The sequence below is a fragment of the Hippocampus comes genome, unplaced genomic scaffold (assembly GCF_001891065.2).
Source record: "Hippocampus comes isolate QL1 unplaced genomic scaffold, H_comes_QL1_v1.1 scaffold41, whole genome shotgun sequence".
NCBI lineage: Eukaryota > Metazoa > Chordata > Actinopteri > Syngnathiformes > Syngnathidae > Hippocampus > Hippocampus comes.
The window spans coordinates 3,541,836-3,565,726 of NW_017805153.1; the positions used below are offsets into that span (position 1 = coordinate 3,541,836).

The following is a 23,891-nucleotide window of genomic DNA, read 5'->3' on the forward strand; positions in this document are numbered from 1 at the left end:
TGCTATTTATTCTTCATTTTGCATTTATAAAAGTTACATTTATTAAGTGTAGCAAATTTAGATGGGTGGGAACCATGTCAAGGGCGGGGGTGGGGGGGAGTTCGTAACGTCATAATAAAGGAGTAAAGTGTAAATCCATCCATCCGTCCATTTTCAAATTCGCTCATCCTCAAAAGGGTTGCGGGGCATGCTGGAGCCTATCCCAGCTGTCTTCGGGCAGTAGGACGGGGACACACTGAACCATTTGCGAGCCAATCGCAGGGCACACATAGACAAACAACCATCCATGCTCACACTCACGCCTTGGGACAATTCAGAGTGTTCCAATAACCTGCCACACATCTTTTTGGAATGTGGGAGGAAACCAGAGTAGTCGGAGAAAACCCACGCAGGCCCGGGGAGAACATGCAAACGCCACACAGAAGGCCTCTAGACGAATCGAACCCTGCACCTCTGCACGGTGAGGCCGACACGCTAACCAGTTGACCACCAGGCCACCCATAAAGTGTAAACCCCCCCTGACCACCACCACCAAAAAAAAAAAAAAAAATACACATTAAACATTTTAAATATAAAAATAAGAAAAAACATGCCTACCTCTATTTGGCGGAAATTCACCCTTTGCATGGGGGGGAAGCTTGGAACTCATCAATGTGAAATGTGAGGGAACACTGTACTTCCTTTGATTTCTGGACAAGTCAATTAGGGACGGTTTACAACATAAAAGATGGCATAATCCTTCACCAATTCTTACAAACTAGGGCTAATTTTCTTCATGTCATAAATTTCTATTCAATGATATGCTCTATTTTGATGAATAGGTGGTTTGGCTTTTTTTCTTTTTGATAACATACCGACAGCGTGTAACGTGTTATGATCTCAGGTTTTTGTGTGGCGCCGGTTTTTGTGGCTGTATGCATGTCTGATGTTGCTCACTGTGGTCCAAGCGAAGATCAGGGAGTTTGTTTGAATGATCAGACGCATGGAAAATTATAAGGAACAATGCGAGCCACTCAACCTTCGCTGACGAGCCTCTCTACCTCCAACGTCAGATCCGTAACACACAAAACGCGTCAAGTGGAACAACAACTCCTAGGAAATGACTATGTTCGGGACCGTTTCATTTGATTTTTCACAGAAACCAAACCACATGCTCAGATGCCCGACGCTTCAGTGCAAGGACAAACAAACCAGCAACGGCACAAAGTGAAGTTTCAACGCCAGATTATGATGTCCAATATGCGCTGACAGCAACTAACGACAACTTTATTGCACGCTTACGATCCTAGCGAGGATTAAGTGGTTGAGAAAATAGATGGATGGCCAACAGTCGCTGTGATACTGCTCTGTGTCCTCTTGTCAAAATAGTAATTAACACTTGGCCACGGCAGCCATGGTGAGTGATAGTTTTAATCATTTGTTTTTAGTTTGGACCTTCAAAACGTCTTCACATGAAAATGGCCAGTAGCACTCAAATGTTTGGGGCCCTGATTTTATGTAAAAATATTTGTGTGCAAAGTGCATTGTTGAAATGTCACTGCTAAGTAAATTATAATTTTGTTGAATGATTTATTTTTCAACCACGAATATTAAATATATATAAAGCACTTTCTGATGCGCAGTCCCGTTGGAATATTCCTGACAGAAATATGAAAATAAGAACATTCCGATAAATTGTTCAGGAAATAACAAACAGCTCTGCAATGTGATGCCATCAAAACATTATGTGCAACCAGCGTTTGCGCTGGTGCAACCAAGAAAGAAAAGTTGGGGGCATGGAACGGATGGAACAGCCCAGACACTTCATGTGTTAGCACTAGTGTCACTGCTAAATGCTAAAATGATCAGATCATATTAATCTTTTTTGCATTTGTAAGACTGACTTCCTTTAGCCCTTTATAGCTGCCTTGACAGTTTTTGCTGTCTCTCTGTGGAGTTTCCATGTTCTCCGTGTGCTTTTCTGGGCTTTCTCTTGCGGCTTCCTGGCTTCCACATTCCGAAATTTGCATGTTAAGTTCCATTGAAGACTCTCGTCTAAATTTCCCATAGGTTTGAAAATGAGTGTGAATGATTGTTTGTTCATATATGCCCTGTAAATTACTAGCGACCGGTCCAGGCGCAGCCCCCCTCACGCCTCAAAATGAATCCGAATGAGCGGTATATAAAATCGATTGATTGCATAATTCTGCTTCAAAGCTGGAAATACCTTCATTGGCATTGCGAAATCAGCGGAATGTATTCCTATGCTTGTTTTCTTTTTGAGTATCTAATCTAAATGAATGTGCAGTCTTGTCTGTCAATGGGGATTCTTTAAAATACAGATCACTCATTGTTTCTGGAACTCTTTTTGTCACTTCAGTTCCTGTTAAGAAGCCACTCGTGAACAGAAGTGAAAAAGTCCACATCCCCTTTTAACCGGCAAGGGGCAAATTCCCCCCCAGAGTTTTATATTGACTACTGTATAAGCGAACACAAAATGAAATGTACCCAACCCATCGCTGCTGCCTTGTTGTTTGCGGCTCCGCGGAATGTACACGTTGCGCTTGCAACGTCCCTTTTCATTTCATTTCATCTCCTGCGCCTCCATTTTCTCCCGCTTCACCACATTTCACTCATTGTCAATCCTTTGTCTAGCTCTCATCCTTGCCCTCTTCTTTTTATTCGTTTTCTCACAGGCGCCCACCTCCTTGCTTAGCTTGTGCTGCCTCAGCCCCCCGCGACCCCATCGTTTTGGTGTGCGCTGGTGTGGGTGATCGACATTTAGACCAACATGTGATACTGTCACGACCTCACGAGGAGGGGAATTTGTGTGTTCCATGGTGGGTGTTGTCCTTGGCCACTGACAGCACGCTTCAAAGCTGTTACCATTTCCTCGTCTTGAATTCACTTTCCATGGCTGCAGGGGTTGCAGGAGTTCACCATCAGCGCCATAAACCGGCAAGCGGTGGCGGTCGTTCATGTTAATCAACAGGTGATAGTCTAATGTCCGAGCACATTAGACCAGCAGACATACAGAAAAGGAGACACGTGGAGAGAGGAGCAGACCAATGTGAGGATGTCCCTCAGCCTTTTAATTTCATCACAGTGGAGTTAGCCTTCAGGCACAACAAAGTAAATTTCGCATTGCTTTTACCTTTTAACTCCCAAAGATCGGTCTCCCCAAAAAAACATTGGCTGTCAGTGGGGGTGGGGGGGGGGACAAAACTTTCTGCTTCTCGAACTTCTGATGCTTTTATAGCATGACATTTCGTATAGCCTTTGTCACTTAACCATACACCATATTTTACTTACTCATATTCTCTGGTAAGTCCCCTGTACTGGATGACTTCTTATTCCATTTTTATGAATGTTCTATTCATTTTGATTCCATTATTGTGTCTTTTCTATACATTTTATGCTTGCAGATCTTGTTGTACCTCGGTTTGAAAAGTGTATTTGAATAAGTTCACCCAAAAAAATGGTGTGTTGAATTTACTCAATTATATTTTGTCAATAGTTGCACACAATAGCAACAACTGGCTTTAGATACATTTTTCAAGTGCATGTATAATCTACTTCATAAATGTACCTGAATCCAGGTGATTTTATTTTGTGCAACCATTTGATCAAATAAAAGTGAGTGAATTTAACATACATTTTTTCAGTGATGAAAAAGTTGTTTGGAATGGTATTTTTAGGCCAAAAATGTGTAAGTGTCGCTAGAAAAAAAAAATTTATTATGTCTTCGGATCATGGACTTGGATGTGGAACATAACCTTCACTATCAATGGAGGATGAATGTGTATCATAAAGTACAGTATACTGTACATGAAGTATTTTTTTATTTATTTTTTTTTGAATGTTAACTGAAAAACGGGATCCCATGCATCTGCGGGCTGTGTGTAGCGCCACTATTGTCGGATAAATTCCTTATCCAACAATAGTAGCAATACATCATAATCACCCAACTGGCCAATTATTATTTAAAGCTACATCCACATTTGTTCCAAAGTGCTTTCTTTCAAAGCAACCGTTTAACTCTCATAAAGGGCAATACAGTAACTCATATTGAACTCTTGATTGATGGACATTTGCAGTGGTGCTGTATGACACCGAGTCTTGTGTTCAAGTGTCTTCCTTGTCCAGCTCTCCATTAGTCCACTGAGTATCGCGACATAGAACATCGATCACCAGCTACTTGTCTTCCTTTTCTGCCACAACGCCGCTTTTGTTCTCCATCGCTCATCCTTCTCCTCTTTTCCTTCGCATCCTCGTCTCCTATCCTCTTTCTTCTCCTTCACCGTCTTTTCTTCAACTCCAAAAATGTGAGTCTTTCTATATTTAGATGCCCCTCTCCTCTCTCCTTGATTCCGCTCCCTTTATCTCACCTTCTTTTTTTCATTTCTGCTGTTGAAGGACAGATTTGCCAAAGCGCTCCACGATTCCTCCGTGTTTGATTGTGGCGGCGTTTTGATCAGCTTGATGAGTGACACGGCAGCCTCGGGCCATTCTATACAAGTGTGCTTTTATAAACACATCTTTGTATTATAATAGACTCAGGAAGATAGTGAATGTGGCGTATTGATGCTGAAGCTAATATACTGTAGTAAAATTGGGCTCTTTTATTTTGGTTTTGCGGGCTCTCTGCATTTTTTACAAATTAAATTTGCCATATTTGCCCATGAGATGTCAGGAGGCATGGATGTGTGGCTGACTTAAGCCGCACATCTTTTTCACCTCTTCTTTGCTGAACTCGTGTGAGCGGAAGTGTGGATTTAAGAAAGATGCCTCTGTTTGTTTTCTTACTAAGTGACAGTACCACAGAGTTACTCTTTACACACACACACACACACACACACACACACACACACACACACACACACACACACACACACACACACATAAACTCACCGGACACCCGCCTCGGCACCAGATAGCTCGCCATCAGTGAGTCACCATCATCAAGTCATTCAAAAAGCACACATCTTAGTAAACAACAATGAGCTCCCAGTTCGTGATGATTTTTTTAACGTGAATTTCTTGCGCATTGTCTTTTTGGCATGTTAGACTTTTGAAAGCCTTGACTTAATTGTACTACTGACTGCACGCTCATACTGAGAGCGTTTTTTAATATTTCGGTTACTTTTGTTGACTATATGAGAGAGACAACATGAGCATTGCAATATTTTTCAGACTTTTGGATACGGCACTGGGATTGAATCTCAGAGTGTGCACTTTGCAGTTGTACAGTCAGGTCAATACTGTACATATTGGGACATTGGCACAATTCACAATTTTTGGCGGCTCTCAACGTCACCACTATGGATTTGAAATGCAACAAGCATTATATGCTGTAGATGCAGACTTTGAGCTTTAATTTGAGAGTACAGTCGAACCTCATTACAACGTACCTCGATTGCATAAGAAAATGAAACAACCAACTTTAGCGTTCCTACTTCATCTCTGAAAACATTCAGTCAGCAAATGTTACCCCCTATAAGCAACTGCCAGTGCCGCCGATGAAGCCAACTGTCATCAATTTAGGATGTGCCGCACCCCGAAGCCGTTAACGATCATCTTTCAATCTGTTGGCCACGAACTCTGCCATGATTTTGTTGCCATAATGGATGATTGTCAAAGTCGTCGACTTTGCCAATTCGTAGTCTGTGCTGAGCTTTGTCTTTGAGACTCCTTTTTGAAAGCGAGAGACAATTTCAGCCTACAGAGACAGCGAGATTGACTTTCGTTTACCAGACATGTTTCAGACCATGTGCTCAGGACCGCGTCGTGTCTCCGGAAGTACGTGACGTTGTTATCCCTCGCGGTAGATTTTGTTTATAAGCAAGGTCATGGCAGCATTTAGCTTCCCACGTTTCATTGTAATGACGGCCTTTTTATGATTTTGTGGGAAAATTCTGGTCGCCAAAATGAAGTTTACAAAATAAAGGTGTTTGTTGTAAGCAAAATCAACAAATGGAAAATGAGGAGGGGGTGAAATCGTAAGGTTGAAACGAGGTTCGACTGTATTCACCTTAAATCAAGTGAAGGTGTGGGAATTACAACAATTTGTAAATGTCCTGGGGCGGCTCGGTGGTCGACTGGTGAGCCTCGCAGTGCAGACGTGCAGGGTTCGATTCCAGCTCTGGCTTTCCTGTGTGGAGTTTGCATGTTCTGCCTGTGACTGCCTGGGTTTTCTTCGGGTACTCCGGTTTCCTCCCACATTCCAATAACATGCCTGGCAGGTTAATGGGACACCCTAAATTGTCCCGAGGTGTGAGTGTGAGTGCGAATGGTTGTATGTCTATGTTTGCCCTGCGTTTGGCTGTCAACCAGTTCAGGGTGTCCCCTGCCTACTGCCCGAAGACAGCTGGGATAGGCTCCAGCAACCCCGCGACCCTTGTGAGGATAAGCGGATCAGAAAATGGATGGATGGATGGATGGATGGATGTAAATGTGGCTCCCATTTTTGAAGAGTGTGAAAGAGTTGTTGATTAAGCTGTTCCATGGCCAGGTGGGTATGCATTGCTGCCAATGAAACGGGTTCCCTTCAGTTGGTACCTCAATGGGTGATGATTGCATACGAGTATTTGCCAATGTAGCGAATGGTGGTTTTTCATCGGGGTTCGGTAAAGGTTGCAAAAGCTGTTGGCAAACAGTTTCATTGTTGCCAAGAAATTTTGAACATTTGCGAATGTCCTTTCAGGACCCCTGAGGAAAAAGTCATTTTCGCTCGGTTCGCAAACACTTGGAAGCATTCGCCGCTCAGTGAGAGACCACTTTTTACTTACTTACTTTACTGGTGAACGAGGGGAGCCCTCCAATATCCTATTTACCCACACTTTGTGGGCATTTAGTAGATGAGAAATAACAATCTTTTGTGGTAAATATTAGTAGAATAATTTAAGACATCATAAAATCCTAACTATTTCAAAAGTGGAAGACATTGACTTAAATCACAGAACTCACCTTTTGTCAAAATAGAACTAAAGTATATGTGGGTGGTGGTATTGGCGTGGTGGGGTGGGTTGTTTGTACATGATTATTTTGGGGCCAAAATGACGAGCTACGTCCTTGTGCTGAGCCAGTGAGGTTGCAAGCTGGCTGACATATAATTAGCGGCTCGTGCAATGATGAAGGAGACAGCTCGTTGCCACGAGGACTAATGTGAATTGCACAATTGCAATTTACCATTTACACTTCATACGGACGTCTGGGTAATACGCATCGGTTTGGCGTTCAGACAGCCTCATACATGAGACGGGCTCTTTTTCCCGATCAGTTGAGCCAAGCCCCCCGCCACTCGAGACCATCACGGAGGGAGTGCAGAAAAAACTAAAGCCCTCAGTAGCGGCGGCTTTTTTTTTATCTTATACCTGTTTTAATATTCATAACATAGTTTTTAGTTTCAATTTTGTTTGTTTGAGGTGCGAAATGCTCATTTTAACTCCCAAATGGTGATGCCTAACCACTTGTTTCCAGTCTTAGATATGACTGCTAACAAATAGGCAGAATCAATTCTGAAGTATTTCAGACAATCTGATTATCTGGTCATTTTGACCCAAATATTTCAGAATTTATTGGACGGTACTTCACAGTGTAGATGGACAAACACTATACAACCTAAAGAATTGAAATGTTATGCATTGTTATACAAGTCAATTACCTGACCTGAATCTGACCAAGCATTACTTTCAAATGCTGAAGATGACATTGTAAGGAAATTTCCCCAAGCAACAACAACACAGTTGCAGTTGAGGCCTGGCAGAGCATGATTGGGGATGAAGTCCAGCAGCTGGCCAGGTGCGTTCCGCACCTTAGGCCGTAATTGACTGCAAAGGATTTGGGGGAGGGGGCGGCTGAAAACGTCAAAGTTTGATTCATTTTTGTTCATTTATCCTATTATCTTGCTCCCTTCAAAAATAGGAGGCATTTATGCAAACTGCTGGAATTCGTACACCGATCACCCAATTTTGATGTCAACACTCAAAATAAATGTGGAAGTCTGCAGTTTCAATTGAAATCCATCGCGGTGGTGACAATTGCATCCATGTCCCAAAATATATGGACCTGACCATATGCTGTCTAATTATGTCTTTGTTAGGAAGTAGATGCGCGGCGAAATCGGTATTTTTTTTCCACCTCTGTTTACATAAGTGGTGAAGCCTGGCTGTTGGCTAAGCTCGTGGTAGCAAGTCTCAAACAAAGGCTCCGTGTCTTGTTATCTGTTGTGTCCCCTTGAACTCCTCCATCCTCCCTGCTTTGCCTGTCACATCCTCCACTCCCACTCACTCGCCCCATCCTGCCCCCTGCCTTCCTTTATAACCCCTCTTTTGTCTTAGGGCCCCCAACCATCCACACCTCCTCCTGCACCTTTTCATTTGGCTTCTCAAACTGTGGTAATGAGATGTTTTATTATTTGCAATTCACAGCTTTTAATAGAGAGAAAATTTAGGCTAAGCCCCAGGTCGTCCATCAGGTTGTTACCATGGGAGGCCGAGTGGGCTTGGAGAGGAAGATAGCCCAGAAACGACACACACACACACACACACACACACACACACACACACACACACACACACACACACACACACACACACACACACACACACACTCACACACACACACACACAAATTGAGTATCGAGGTGACAAGGGGCCAACATCTTTGTGGAATTTTCCCAAAACATGGAATGAACACCTTTGTAACTAATAATGAAAAATATTCACTAATACACGTTTGAGCACTAAACTACATGACCTACTGCCCATACGTCTGTTCTGACGAATAATCTTAGTTTTGCGCTAGAGCTGCCCCAAATGCTAATTTAAATAATCATTTTGATTATGGATTGCTTTTTAAATACAGTCAAACCTCGGTTTTCGAACGTCTCGGTGCTCAACCAATTCGGTTTTCGACCAAAAATTTCGAGTTTTTTATGCCTCGGATGACGAACAAATTTCGGTTCTTGAACGAACTAAGCGCACTTGATGCACCATTTGACTCCTCTCGCTTTCCTTACACGAGGAAATGATGCTTCCTCGGGTAGACGAGGAAGTGAGGCTTCCTCGTGTTGCTTTCCATTGTGAGCAGGTGTGTTCAGTAAACATTTTTATTTTAAAAAGAGCGTGGTTTCGGTTTTCGAACAATTTCGGTTTTCAAACAGCCTTCTGGAACGGATTATGGACGAAAACCGAGGTTTGACTGTATATAGTAATGCCTTTTTTTTTTTGCGGTTAATGGGAACCAGAATGATGAAAGATGAAAAACCGCAATGTAGGAAATATGTCGATCATTCTTTTCCAAAGTAAAAGTGGCTTGCAAATGTCTGATTTTAATTAAACTCAGATAATCAGCCTGCCCTTACAGGTGGAGAGCACAAATCTGAGAATATTCACTGCTGAAATTATGACGACTGGGGCAAATTTAAGACAAGCAAGGTCTCTATAGATTAATTAATTGTCGATTAATTGAGAAATATTTAAACCTAAATTTGAAGACCCCTCAAAATTGCCCATACAAGCGTATTGGCGGATATTTTAAATGGAACCTTGTCAGCCAATCGGAGAAGGGCTAGCAGACGAAATGAAAGGGTTGGAAGGATATGTTGAGAAATAATGAAGTTATACTGTTTCACTCTAATTTCAAGGCAACTTTGGATCAGGTTTTCTATAAGTGAACTCACAAAAACATTCCCGCAAAACAAGAATCCCTTCATCTGATTTCCCAAACTCTTGGTTTGTTGTACTCGGCTTGGCGTGGCCATTCCTCCCAGAGTGAGAATTTTGACAGAGTGCCATTTTGAGTGAACATGACAAGAGACAAGACGGGACAATGTGCAAACAGAGCTCAATCCGGTTACATATATGCAATCACTGTCACTGACTGGTGTTGTGGGGTCACCTGCGGGCTTGAGGAGCCAAACAGAAACTGTCACTTTGGGATGATCCTAGTCAGTCTTTACTACGACTGGATTTCAAGGTGATCCCCAGGGCTTAACACCTCGCAAGGCTGGAGGTAAGAAGTCGAGATGGTGACCGGTACGGTGATGTCATAAGACAGGCACAAGACCGGAGGCTAATTCCCTCACAGACCGTGAACCTCCACAGCTTGAGGGGTGACCGTCCGAGGCGTCTGTGAAGGTTGTTGGCCTGACTTTTCCGGTGCGGGCTGGAATGGAAGGGAACGAGGGTGGATGAAGGAAGTAGCATTAAGTCTCTCTAAGCCTCCTGGATCCTCTTTGGTGCCTCTCCACATGACACGACGATCCTTCTCTGCTCCACCTTGGCTCCTTGGAGGGCGGCCAGCCGCTGCGCAGACGGACGGAAAGACGGAGGGAAAGAGAGGTGGAGGTGGAAAATACAGCATGCTCAAAGCTGATGGGACGGGTAGGTGCATTGATGGAGGCTGTATATGTGAAAAAAAAAACTTGATATAAGCTGACTTGATATTAAGAATATGTAAAATAGTGAGATAGAAAGAGGCGGCGCAAAGATGAAGCCAGAAGAGATAAAAGAGTGCAGCATGTAAAGAAAATGGAGAAGCTAAGAATAAATTCTCAATGATTTTTTATTTATTTTATTTTTTTTAATGTAGCTGGTCTACCTGTCTATCACTGGCTCTGTGCGTGCGTGTTATTTTCGTTTCCTGCCTTGTTGATGGGCGAACACGCTGGCTTGTCCCGAAAGGCTGCCAGCTCCGTCGGATTGGGGATTAACCTCGGGATAATGGCCTTGATGCCTAGTTGAGTGGAAGCAAAGCTGTTTAAAAATATTGGCTGCCTGAGTCATTTTCCTCTTCCTTCCTGTCATTCACTCGCTGTCTATCGCTCATCTCTCTTCACCTCACCTACTCTTTCCTTCTTTCATTGGATCCCTCATGTCCAGCTCTGCTTCCATGCTTGCTTTTCATGGTGACCTTTCACTGCCCTCATGTCGTGAAGGGAGAGTGAGCGTAGCAGCGAGGAGCCATTTACGACTATGGTGGGAATTTATGAAGCGTCACAAATAAAACAGCCAGTGAGGTTGTCGTTTTAAAGGTAAATTTAGTTCTCTTTATTTTGCCTTTCACAAAACTAACCAATGGCCGTCACGGTGGGGTGGGGGGGGCAGGATGCAAATCAATTATTAAATAACACGTTCTGAACCTCAAAATACATGCTAAAACTTTTTAGAATAGTTCTAGGTAGGGCTGACACGTTCAATTTCCAGATCTTTTAGAGGCACAACAAGTCATCATTTATTAGACTGTTAATTGAATATCATAACCAACAATAATTCTGATTTCAGCCTCTCAACAGTAAATATTCTCAGGTTTCTGTAGTTGTCCATGAAAGCAGACTGATTACCTTTGTATTTACCTGTAATCAAAAATACTTGAGACAATATCTGCTTTTACTTTGGAAAACAATGACCTCCCACTGAACATTCGGCAAGCCTCCTCGCTGCCCATCTTCAAAACCCGCCTCAAAACTCACTTGTATTTGTTGGCATTTAACTCAGCATGACTTCGATTTGTTCTTGGTTTTGCTGTTCGGTGCTTTCTACCGTCTTTATTACCGATTTGCTTTACTGTTTGTTGTATATGTTAAATTGCTCCATGTACAGCACTTTGTATGCAGCGATGGCTGTCTAAAAGTGCTCTATAAATACAGTTGAGTTGAGTTGAGTTGAGATGTAATTCACAAAATCATTAACTAAATCATTGTGAATTTTTGCATTTTCTACATAGTCTATTTCAGTGGTTCTTAACCTTCTTTGAGGTACCGAACCCAAGCAGTTCATATGCACATTCACCAAACCCTTCATTAGTGAAAAATAAATAAATATTTTTTTTTTACAAATTCAAGACATTAAAAAAAAACAGCATGTATTAAAAACAAAAAAGTAAATAACATTTCAAGAGATAAGTATACTTGTTTTGTTTTTTTAATTGTACGATGTACTATCACGACAGTCACACATCGACTACTAAGCATACTACATCGACTAAATGTCCCACAGCACTGATTAGACAAGCAACGTCATGTGATCATCTGCAGCCAGTGATGGCCAAGCGGGCGTGTCATAACTAATTGACATGTTGAGTCACGTATGTCTTACCTTCAATGGCAGAGGCTCCGTCGAACCCCTGAGACCGATTCACCGAACCCCTGGGGTTCGATCGAAGCCAGGTTAAGAACCACTGGTCTATTTGAAATGTTTTTGACTAAATGAATGGATGGAAAAAGAATGGATTCGAAATAGATAGATGTAGATTTTTTAATCCGATTATTCTAACACATAATCAGCATATTAATCAATTCTTAAAATAATTTAGTTGCAACCCGATATATTGTGATGTTTTATAGTTTGTTCATTTGTCGATTAAACAATCAAGTCTCCATCTGTGGAATGCAACACCTAAATGGTTTTTCTTCCGTCCATTTTATTTGTTTTTGCATGCGTGAAAATATTTCCACTGAAAATTCAAACAAGATCAGCATCAGCAGCCTCTCACCTGTGCTTTGCCTGAAGATTTCAGCAATGGCTCCAAGCTGTGAAATTGGATGAAACGGCTCAATATAGAGTTCATGCTAGAAAATCAGACCACAATACGCTGATTACTGGTTTGTCATGAGGGAAATTTGTTGAACTGTTGTAGCGCACCGACAGAAGACTATCCCGCATAAGTATACTGTTTACTGTACGCACCGTGTAACTACCTCGGATGGAACATTTCCAACAGATAGATCAAAGGGCCCCATTTGCCCACTATTGCTGTGACAAAAAAAAAACCAAAACAAAACTACAATATTCAAAAACAAAAGCAAACAAAGAATATAAACTTTCTGTTTGTTTCATGGTATTTTTCATGAACACCAAACTCATCTGCTTTTCCAATTGCTGACCGATTGCTGAAGTAACCAATGACTTATGACTTGTTATGATCGTTCATTGATACTGTAATATCTGCCCATTCACCTCAGCTATATGGAGCTCTGAAACAGAGTCTGACTCCAACCTGTCACAAGAACTACAACTCTGTTTTTGTCTCCCTTGTTCACCCCTCTGAAGCCCTTTTATCAAGCAATGCGCAGAACTGTGACATTTACTGAGCAGACGAGTGCAATTTGTATGCGGTGTGATTAGATGAGGGTGGCAATTTTCTGAGCAGCATACTAGCCACTAAAGGATAACGTGTCCCCACTTACTGAAAAGACCCGTATTGTCAAAATGTATTAAATTGCATAGACAGCAGTGTTAACATACGTGACATGACCTGCACAACAAAGTTCCTCGTGGCACTTGTGTTTTTTGAGCAGAGCCGGTTCACCCCTTACGCAATATCGGCAAATGCTAAGGATGCCATAGCTTGCAGGGGGCACAATAAAATTGGGATATATATTCACCTACAATATGACTCCATTAAAAAAATTATTGCTATAACTGACTAGATTTTAGAGTTTTTCAACATACATGTTATTCAGCTGTTTTTTTTCTTTCTGCTTTGACTTGCGAGCGCAAACTTGAGAGAAGAGTGCTGCATGGCGGCAGTGGATGCAGCTTGCAACTTTTCTCCAATTTGCCTCTCCCAGAAGTTAAACTTTATTGTCTAAGTAAACATAAAACTAGGAGACTTACTCAAGTATTTAAAACACATAGCTTAACCTTTAGTCTGCTAGCATAATGCTAATTTGAATGTATATTCGCAAACGCATATATAACCCTTTGAAGCAACTGATATTTGAACACGTGCAGCAATGCATTTAGACTTTCAAGATAACAGTACTCACAGTAATATATTCAGCTGAGATGTCTATGTTGTACAGACATCCACCGTAACAAAAGTGTTTAATTCTTTTAATAATATTTAATGAGGTGATTACTGTATGTTGTTATAAAGTACAATATTATGGAATGCTACTTTTGTTAAAAAAGAGCACACTGCAAACTTGGTATTTTTATTTTTTTGGGATGCTGGAACAGATTAGTGGCATTTCCATTCATTTCAATGGGAAAATATGATTTGGAGAGATCTTAACTAAAAATAGCCCATAACCTACTGAGTCGGTGTTTACATTGACCAAATCTTTGCTTTTATTATTTGCTGTATTTAAATTGGGCAAGATGGTGTTTTTCCTGCTTTTAATATTCAATCAAAATCCATTTTTAACCTGTCAGATTTTTAACCCAAGTAGTTCATTGTGTTACATTTCAAACTGTCAAAAGCAGTTGTTCTCTAACCTCTGATACATAGTACCACCTAAAAAAATACTGAATGTTCCAAGTACCACATTGTGACCAACATTAAAATACAGCAGCGTAGTAGGTCCAAGTGTTCATGAAAATCATATTTTTGCAAGTCACTGTCATGTTACACATACTGCAGTTGGAACGTTAACCCTGCACCTATATAGGAAACCAAATGTGGAAAATGTTGAATTGAATGTCATCATTTAGAATCACCACATGCCATATTAACGACACATTATCGCTTCTATGTATCTGCTAATCAACATTGCACTCTAATGACAATAAAGTTACGGTAGGTCATAGTTGTAACATGCATCTGTTAGGTTTTTAATTTCTATTCTAAATTATAATAGTTGAACTACTTTTCAGTTGATTTTAAATTGGGTAACATCAATATCGATACAATGCAATCGGGACTTTTATAGAGACTTTTATCGACTTTTGTAAAGGAAGCTATTCAAGGCAAACCTCACATAAACAAAGTTTGTCTCCGTGTTTGGTCCAGAAGGTCGTTTGTATTGGTCTCGGGTCAAGGAAGCAGTGGACTGGCTCGGAGCGACAAATTGAATAGAGAGACAAGCACAAGGAGGAAGAAGCCCCGTCCTCTCACTCCATCACACGTCTCATCACTTTAGTCGTCTGGCCGGTGCCTCAAGTGACTTTGCTGTGATGTGACCGACACAAAGCGCCACGAAGGCTCGGCTAAGCGTGTGCGTTTGAGCTCTCGTGTGCGCTTATTTGTTTGAGGACAGGAGCAATGTGTGTATGTGTGATTTCCGAGCAAGGGGGCCCTCGATCGTGTGTTTGTACGTGCGCATGCCTGTGCGGGTCTTGGTCGGGCAGGGCTGAACGACGACAGTCACTTTTCATTTGGAGTCAGAAGGATGACAGAGCCTCGGATCTCTGGTGGCAGCTTCACCGAAACAAAAGCAAATGTCAGCCTTCTTATGTCTTCTGTAGAAAATTCATGGAAGGATGGAAGTATTTTCATACATCAAGCAGATCGCTAAGGAAAGAAGTTGAGGAAAAACACTGGAGAGATTTGGGATTGCTCGTTCTGGAAAAGTGACTGGAGGGAATTGAACATGCTGAAAAGAAACAAGCTAATTAGGCGTGCGCAGAATTTAGAGGTCAAAATGCACTCTTTAAAAAGTTTCTCCTTTCTGATTAATTACATACTCTGAGTCTTTTGGACCAATGTGCGATTAAGCAAACATTTTCCTCCCTCGCGTGCTTCATTTCTTTCCCCACCATGATTCTTTTTTTCAGTTTGTTTGTTTTCATCAAGGCAACCTTTAATGCATTTTTGATGTTCACAGAATGTCGTATTTTGTTTGTATTCCGTATAGTGTACAATCCAGGACACAAGTTGGAAAAAAAAGTTATATTTGGTTAGATTAGATGGGGAAAATTTCCTTTGTTTCAGCAGTAGTCGTTGTTATGCAAAATAGAAAAAGAAAACAACGGGAAAGCAAGGAGGGCACAAAAAATGTAGTTTTTCTTATGCCTTTTACACACGTGAGAATTTTTCAAATCTTAAATGATTTTTACTCTGTGACATGCAGATAAAAATCCGACATTTAACAATGTTGCTCATACTGCGTGTGGTACGCTCCGATATAATCTCAACACCAACTATCACTCACATGCATAAAGACCTGTCCCACCACAGATCTAGAATGTAGAGCTCAAAGACAGAAATCTTGCTTTTTCAATATGATCTAAAAAAAAAAAAAATGAAGAAGCAGATAAAGCAACACCCTGGAAAAACAAGATGCTGATATTGAAGAGGACACGTCAGGCGGAAATGATGGTGGACTTGGCACACTTTGGATGTGAAAGAAACACTTTTGGGCTTCACACAGCTACACGATCTGGGCCTCCGTTTCTGAGTTGCACTTGACTTTTGGGCTCTGTGAACAGTATTATTTGGTATGCTTTTTTTAAAAAAAAAAATTAATTTTTTTAAGAAGGCCTAATTTTTACCAGGCTACGTCGTGCCGATGTTTCCCAACTATTACCGAAGGGGTTGAAAGTGAAAGTGTTGCAGAAAAGTGACTTACACTGGAAAATAATTCTTGCCGTGTTGGGAACCCACTTCATGAAAAATACGACACTGGGTATGACAGTAAGTTGGCTACATTCCGTTCCACCTCACAATTCAGAGTCAAATAAAGTTGGGGAATTGTTGGTTTCCCCACACGCCTTGAAGATTTTTGGTCAGAAATATTGAACAGGTTTCGAACCATTCTGGATTTGATTATTGGGATGAATTCATTCTTAACACACCTCAGACCACCTACCAATCTTGTAGGATAATCTTATAAAATAGTCTGGCATTTGTCGAACTTGGTCCAAAATCGAGACCAAAACAGCCCAATTGCTTTGTGTGTACTAGACCAAGTCTGGTGTTGGTGTTGTTAGCCATCACTCCTCAAACATCACTCTCAGAAGTCCCTCGCATGCCAGGTTAGCGCCGCTAGTTCGACCATTTTATTGGATTCGATCTGATGATCGCCATGATAACGCAATCGAGGACAAATTGATATCATCTCGTCCTCGCTCGGCGCCCTGTCCTGGCGGCACGTCGCAGTCTCTTCTTCCTCAGCTCATGAGAAATGTCGCATCTTCGAGAAAGAAGTCTGTAGCGTGAAAGTGCATCAAGAAAAGCTTTCATGCAGTTCTTTAGTGTCTGATTCTAACAAAAATGCCCCTTATATCCACTCAAAAGAGCTTGTCGGTCATGTCATTTTTAACGCATGTGATTTGCTGTCTTGCTTTCTCCTTGTGGTGGAGTCAACATGTTGCTCGTCAGTCTGGTGGCGATTGAAGAATACGATACATTCATCTTGATTTGTGAAATGGATGGAAGGCTTGACGAGTTGGTCCAAATTGTGACTTTTCCTTTAAGACATGTTTGTTAGAGATTGACCCTGTGTTTTTGTAGTTAGAGGGAAAAAAAAATCCTGGGACGTTTACACGAATGAAGGACCTTTCAAGTGTTGTGTGTGTGTGGCAATTGAGCATTTCTATCTTATAGAAACAGGCTGGTTTTCGATGTTGAATGCAAGTGGCCTTGGGAAGCAAGAGAAAGGAGGCCGTGTCTTTCAAGCACCTCAGTTTGTCTGCAAAGGGGATTGGAGAAGACTCTCGGATGTTTCCATCATGCCAACACAGAAGTCAAAGAATATCTCAAGGTTAGAGCAGCAATAGATTTTTCTCAGCAATGCGTCAGCCGGAAGAAAAACACCCAGAAAAAAAAAACTATATCAAGTTGTCTCATGAAACACGCATTTCTCACTCTTCGCTGTTTCAAATAAACACGAAGCCCAATAAAAGGTGAAGAATTAGCTGAAAATCGATCAAACGCTTTCCTCCTCCGCCACCTCGTCCAACGCTGCTCACAGGAGATGCGTTTGTCCGAGCGGACGTGGGAGACATGGAGGATTTATGTGATCCTACAAGCCATCAGGTTGAGCAGGGCTTTGCTAAACATGACCTGAAGTGTGCCGGCCCCGGAGCAAACGTTGCTGTCACCTTGGCCCAGGCGAGCTGTCATCTCTCAGAGCGGCCCATGAGACCTGACAGCTGTGGCGTTCCCAAAACAAATCACCGCTGCGTTTGGCAACATTGGGCGTCCCCGCGATTTAGTCCTCGTCCAGACGAGAGCGGGAAAGGCAGCTGCTAATGCACTGCCTAAGTGTTCCGTGTTCATGTTTGTGGGTGCATGTTTGGGCTTGCTTGGTCTTGTTTTCCCGCCATCTCCTTGAATATTTCGATCGAGCGGCGACGTTCACGTCTGCCTTTGTCAATTTCCACGTTCCCTCGTGCTTTTGTTATCACCTGCATCTCTTTGTGTTCAAACTTGAAATGTCTTTTGTGACCCCCCCCCCCTCAAAAAAAAAACCCAACAACTGGATGATAGATCAGCAATCGTAAACGCAATCCAAAAATTCTTATCTGTATGTGTTCATTTATGCATGCACATGTCGCTCTTCAGATTGTCATGAAAGCGTTTTTACTTTGTCGTCGTCCGGGGAGATGCACATCCATCACCCTGACTGCAAGAGCAGAAGCTTTGAGGTGAAAGTTCAAGAGAGTTTTTGTCTTGTGCTGAAAGTGAGGCCTTTTTTATTGATTTCATGCTAAATTTCACGCTCGTGGTGAGCGTTGGTGGTCTGCCCTAAATGTGCTTTTTTTCCCTCCTTCTCAACTCTTTAGTGAACATGTTGTAATGTAGCTGTCACATCTAATGAGCTCACACACAAACACACACACACACACACACACACGCACACACACACGCACACACACACGCACACACACACGCACACACACACGCACACACACACGCACACACACACGCACACACACACGCACACACACACGCACACACACACGCACACACACACGCACACACACACGCACACACACACGCACACACACACGCACACACACACGCACACACACACGCACACACACACGCACACACACACGCACACACACACGCACACACACACGCACACACACACGCACACACACACGCACACACACACGCACACACACACGCACACACACACGCACACACACACGCACACACACACGCACACACACACGCACACACACACGCACACACACACGCACACACACACGCACACACACACGCACACACACACGCACACACACACGCACACACACACGCACACACACACGCACACACACACGCACACACACACGCACACACACACGCACACACACACGCACACACACACGCACACACACACGCACACACACACGCACACACACACGCACACACACACGCACACACACACGCACACACACACGCACACACACACGCACACACACACACACACACACACCACACAAACCTTTTCTCCCCGACACACACACTCAAATCAACCTGTCAGGGAGTGTTTAAACACAGATATTTCTGTGTATTTATTGCTGGGCCGTTTTTAGACATCAAACTGCAGCGGTTGAGATGTGGCTTCTATTGATGTCATTGTCTTTATGTCGCATTCCCTCTTGAGCGATCCTTAGCCTGGTGTGTCTTTCTTTTGCTAAATATACTTCCTCTCCTTGGAGTAGAATTGAAACAATGTCCAGTTTATTTAATTCCCGAGTTGCTGCGACTTTTGGTCCGATTTATTCGGCAATGTCTGCCGAAGCACTTCAAATTTGATGATGCAATTCTTTTAAATTCGTGTTTGGGACCGATATTGGGGCATTGACGGGAATCAAACCCGCCCCATCTGCGCGACAGGCCGCAGCATGTACACCATTATGCTACCGGTGCTTTAAATTCCAAACTAAAACAGTCACGTTACCTTTTATTGGATTTAATAATCTTGAAATGTCGCGGAGGGACCGCATGCACTATGCGTGGCTCTTAACTAGTGCTGCACAATGAAGCGAATTTTAATCGTGATCACGATTTTGGTTGCCACGATTGAATTATCCTAATTTTCAGTGCTATTTACATTGAACCCACCTCGCCCCACCGACGGGGGGTAGAGAGTTGGGTTCCCCGCGACTAAGGGTAAGGTTCCGAGGCGGCCGGGTCGCAATGGCACCGGCGGGGAGAGGCCCCGCAATGCTGGCCGTGGCCCCGCCCTGGACTAGAGTCGGGTAGGCTTCGCGGGTGTTCCGTCGGGTTAAAATGTGAGCTCCTGGATCTCTAATCAGCACTTTCACAACCATTGGTCAGCCAACTACCAGGGGTGGGGTAGAGGGGGCGGGGGCTGCATGGTGAAGGCTTCAATAAGTTGCCTAAATAACAGGTCAAATCCAAGAATATTTATTCAGTTGAACATTGAAAAAAAAATTAATCCTTGGATAAATGTGATTATTTTATATTTTATTCAAACATGATAATCCATTCATTTTCGCGTATTATTTTGCACTGAAAGTGTATTACAGATGTGATTGTATCGCAGTTGTGAGGTAAAAAGATACAGAAGTTTTCCTTTAAATGATGAAACATTCTGATTATTACTGATAATAGTGAGCACATTATTGATCAAAGTAATTGTGGTTATCATTTTGGCCAGAATTGTGCCAGCCCTACTTTCAACCACCTCTCACTTCTGAAAATATGGCTGAGTGGTGAAGTGGTCGTCTCCTAAAAATGTTGTGGGTTTGATCCTCAAACCTCGTGACCGTGTCAGTGTCCTTGAGCAAGACTCTGTACCTTAATTTGCTCCCGGTGGAGCTGGCAGCACCTTGCGTGGCAGCAGCCTTCCATTGGTGCACGAATGTGTGTGTGAATGGGTGAGGCTTGAGGCTTTGCAAAGCGCTTTGGCTAACATATGGTGTAGATAAAATGCTCTATAAGTGCACACTATTTACCGATAAATATTTAATTCAGGACATGTCCGTTCATTAAATGGCATGCGAGCTTTCATAAATGACTGCTTTAGAAGATGGACAGCAGACCATGTGCTGATCGTACGTGAGCGCATGTCATAGTTTTTGGATTTAGCACAAGGTCTATTAAGTGGAACATCTCACAAGGTATGATTACAGTAACATTTTGAGGTATTGTATCCTTCGAATAGTTTGACATGTGCATAAGTACCGGTACTGTATGAATGAACCCATTATACACAGTGAAGGGAATGAACACCGCCGAACTGTGGTGTAGTATGTGGTGTCCTGCCACTACTTTTCATGAGTGGTCACCCATTGGCCATCGCTTTGCTGCAATTCGAAATTTGAATTGCGAATGAGCGACTTAGAAACATAGCAGAAGTTACGGACAGTCAAAAATGCCATGTTGTAGCCGCCGCCAAGCCGTACCAATAAAGTACGTACATTTCGTGCAAGTGTTTCGCAATAATACCTGACTATACTTCTAATCTTACGTGTCTGAGGCTGAAAAAGCGAAGCAAGGAGAATCTCTGTCAACGTAATACCTGAGTGCAGTCAATGAACCGAGCCTACAATCTCTCAAACATCCAGACTATCTCCATTTTTCCCCCCCTCGTTTCCTGTCTTTTTGTTGTTATTATGTAGCTGTAGCCTCCACGGCAATCCGCCTCTTCCTTGACGGTCCCAACCACACATTTTGCGGTGCAATAAAAACACAATGCAGAACAATATATGTGGCGCCTCAAAAAATTGTTACTCAATAAGAACACCAGGAGTTTCATTTTTTCTGTTGCATCGACTTTCTATTTATGCGAGGGTCACTCGCCGAAGTTGCAGATCGTATTTTTTCCATTTTAGTCACGTTTGGTCTGAATTTATCACCCTCAGAACACTTTTTAGCAAAACCTTTTCATTTTTTAATTGTTAGAATTATATATTTGTTTGCTCATAGGCTAGCTCAGAGAAAACATATTTTATGACACCATTAAGTTACCAAATTGAGAAATGTTGTTTCTCATTACCATTATGAGTCGCAATATTGCAGTGAGAAGGAGAGCAGCAGAATTTTACATGAATGCATTTCTTCTTCTCTCAGGATTGTGGAAAAGAGGCTTTTGTTCAGCTACCCAGATGAACAACAGGAAGGAGGACATGGAGATCTCCTCTCACTACCGCCAGCTCCTCCGAGAGCTCAACGAGCAGCGGCAGCACGGTATCCTCTGTGACGCCTGTGTCATTGTGGATGGAAAGATCTTCAAGGCCCACAAGAACGTCCTCCTGGGCTCCTCCCGCTACTTCAAGACTCTTTACTGCCAGGTGAGCTTCTATACTCTGGCTGAAGTCGTGACAAGGGAGCGACTTTTATGTTGCTCCACGATGTCTCGACGATGTAAATAAATACCCCTAATTCTTTCTGCCTCAGGTTAAAAAAGGTTCAGAGCCTCACCTTCAAACTACAGTCACTCACCTGGACATTGTGACGGCGACGGGCTTCAAAGCCATCCTCGACTTTATGTACTCTGCTCACCTCGCCCTAACAAGCAAGAATGTCATTGAGGTCATGTCGGCGGCCAGCTACCTGCAAATGACAGACATTGTCCAAGCGTGCCACAGCTTCATCAAGGCCGCCCTTGACATCAGCATCCGCTCCGAAATGGCAGACGAACTGGCCGACTTTGAAATGGGAGCCGTCGTCACAGCCGGTGGCGGTGGAGGCGGCGGAGGGGGAGTTGGCATCCCGGGAGCAGGGGGAGTAACCAGAGTGGGCTTAGGAGGAGGTGGGATTGTAGGAATGGCCTCCGAAGCCCTCGCCTCCATCATGTCTGGTCGCAGCACTTCCCCCTGGCTGGCACGCCGAACCAGCCCCGCCAACTCCTCCGGGGACTCTGCCATCGCCAGCTGCCACGAGGGAGGCAGCACGTATGGCAAGGAGGACCAAGAACCCCCCAAGAGCCACGAGAGCCAGGAAGAAACTTGTCATGACTCCCAGCCCGCTTGGCCGCATGACTACAGGCCTGTTAGCGTCAAAGAGGAGCAGGTGTCCCCTGCCTCTTCCTCGCATCCCCGGGACACCCCCATGGAGGCGGCCCAGAGCCAACGGCATCAGGCGCTAGGCGGCCCAAATGCAGGTGGAGATGGATCCTGGCAGCCTATATCAGGATCGGGACGGAGGAAGAACAGGAAGAACAAGGACACAGTCAGACATATAACGCAGCAGGCTGAGAGGAACTGGGAAGGAGAGCGGGAAAGGGAGAGGAACAGGGACAGCAGGCCTGGATCTCCTCTTCCATCCATGCTCGCTGTGGCCGGCTGGAACTACAATGGACAGGATCTCCCAGGTATGACTTGACTTGACCCGGCAGAACAACCGGGTCTCACTTTTCATGTTCCTTTACACAACGTGTTCACGTTTGCATTTTCGTGTCATGACAGGGAACTGTTTTACATTGTGTAGTCAATTAGGATGCTGTTCCGGGTCACAAAGGCGGGTCTTAAGAGCTGCTCAACTGGAACCGCTCTGCTCTTAACTCAACTTAAAATGTATTTTTAAATGTGTGGGAGACAAACCACACCTTCAAAACCTCAGGGTGTGATGAGTTGAAAGAGTGGACACAGGGCAAATACTTGATCCTGTAAATTGGAACCTGAAAAAAATTTCCCAAGACTGACAGTCTGTCAAAGTGCTTCGTCAGGTTGGAATAGGTGCTTCACATCAGGACACATCAGGAAAAAATCTGATTTATTTTGGTGAATTTTATCGAACCTTTTCATGTGATGTGGAAGCTCGAGTCCAAGTCTGCTTCATTATTTAGCAACCTATCTTCCAGATGCTTTTGTTTTGTCTGCCACTTGCCAACCCGCTCTCTGTCTGACAAGTTTCAGTAAGAATCATCCTCAATTAGCTATTACATGTCAAAATGATGTTTCAAACGGCGTGGCTCACGCCATAAACTTTTGAACTTTTGAATGAGCATTTGAGAGGGGTTTGAAGCGCTCATTCCATCTTTTTTAGACTCCGCAAATATGTCGATTGTCATGTTGCTACTGTGAAGAAGTGGTTTCATCACATACTGTGTCTGAGTTCCTAGTTCCAAAGGTTTAGCAGTTTGAAGTTGATGTACACCAAAGAGGGCAGGTATGCAGTAGCTATGTACTTGATTGGCTAGTTAGCAGGATTACACAAACTTGATTTGCCCAATTTCTATTTTCCAACCCAAATAACCCATTCATTTTGGTGTGAATTTTGGAATTTAATTTGTCTTTTAAAAGAAATTCCATTCACAGTTCAGC

General features: G+C 43.1%; 1 protein-coding gene across 2 annotated transcripts in view; it reads left to right on the top strand.

Moving 5' to 3' along the window:
* zbtb46 (zinc finger and BTB domain containing 46) overlaps positions 1-23,891 on the top strand; it is a 111,899-nt gene that overhangs the window by 10,614 nt on the left and 77,394 nt on the right. For both annotated transcript variants that reach the window (XM_019868436.1, XM_019868437.1), the window contains exons 2-3: positions 21,697-21,917; positions 22,024-22,939. In XM_019868436.1, coding sequence (XP_019723995.1) covers positions 21,732-21,917; positions 22,024-22,939 — 1,102 coding nt within the window. In that variant the 5' untranslated portion in view covers positions 21,697-21,731. The remainder of the gene's footprint in view (positions 1-21,696; positions 21,918-22,023; positions 22,940-23,891) is intronic.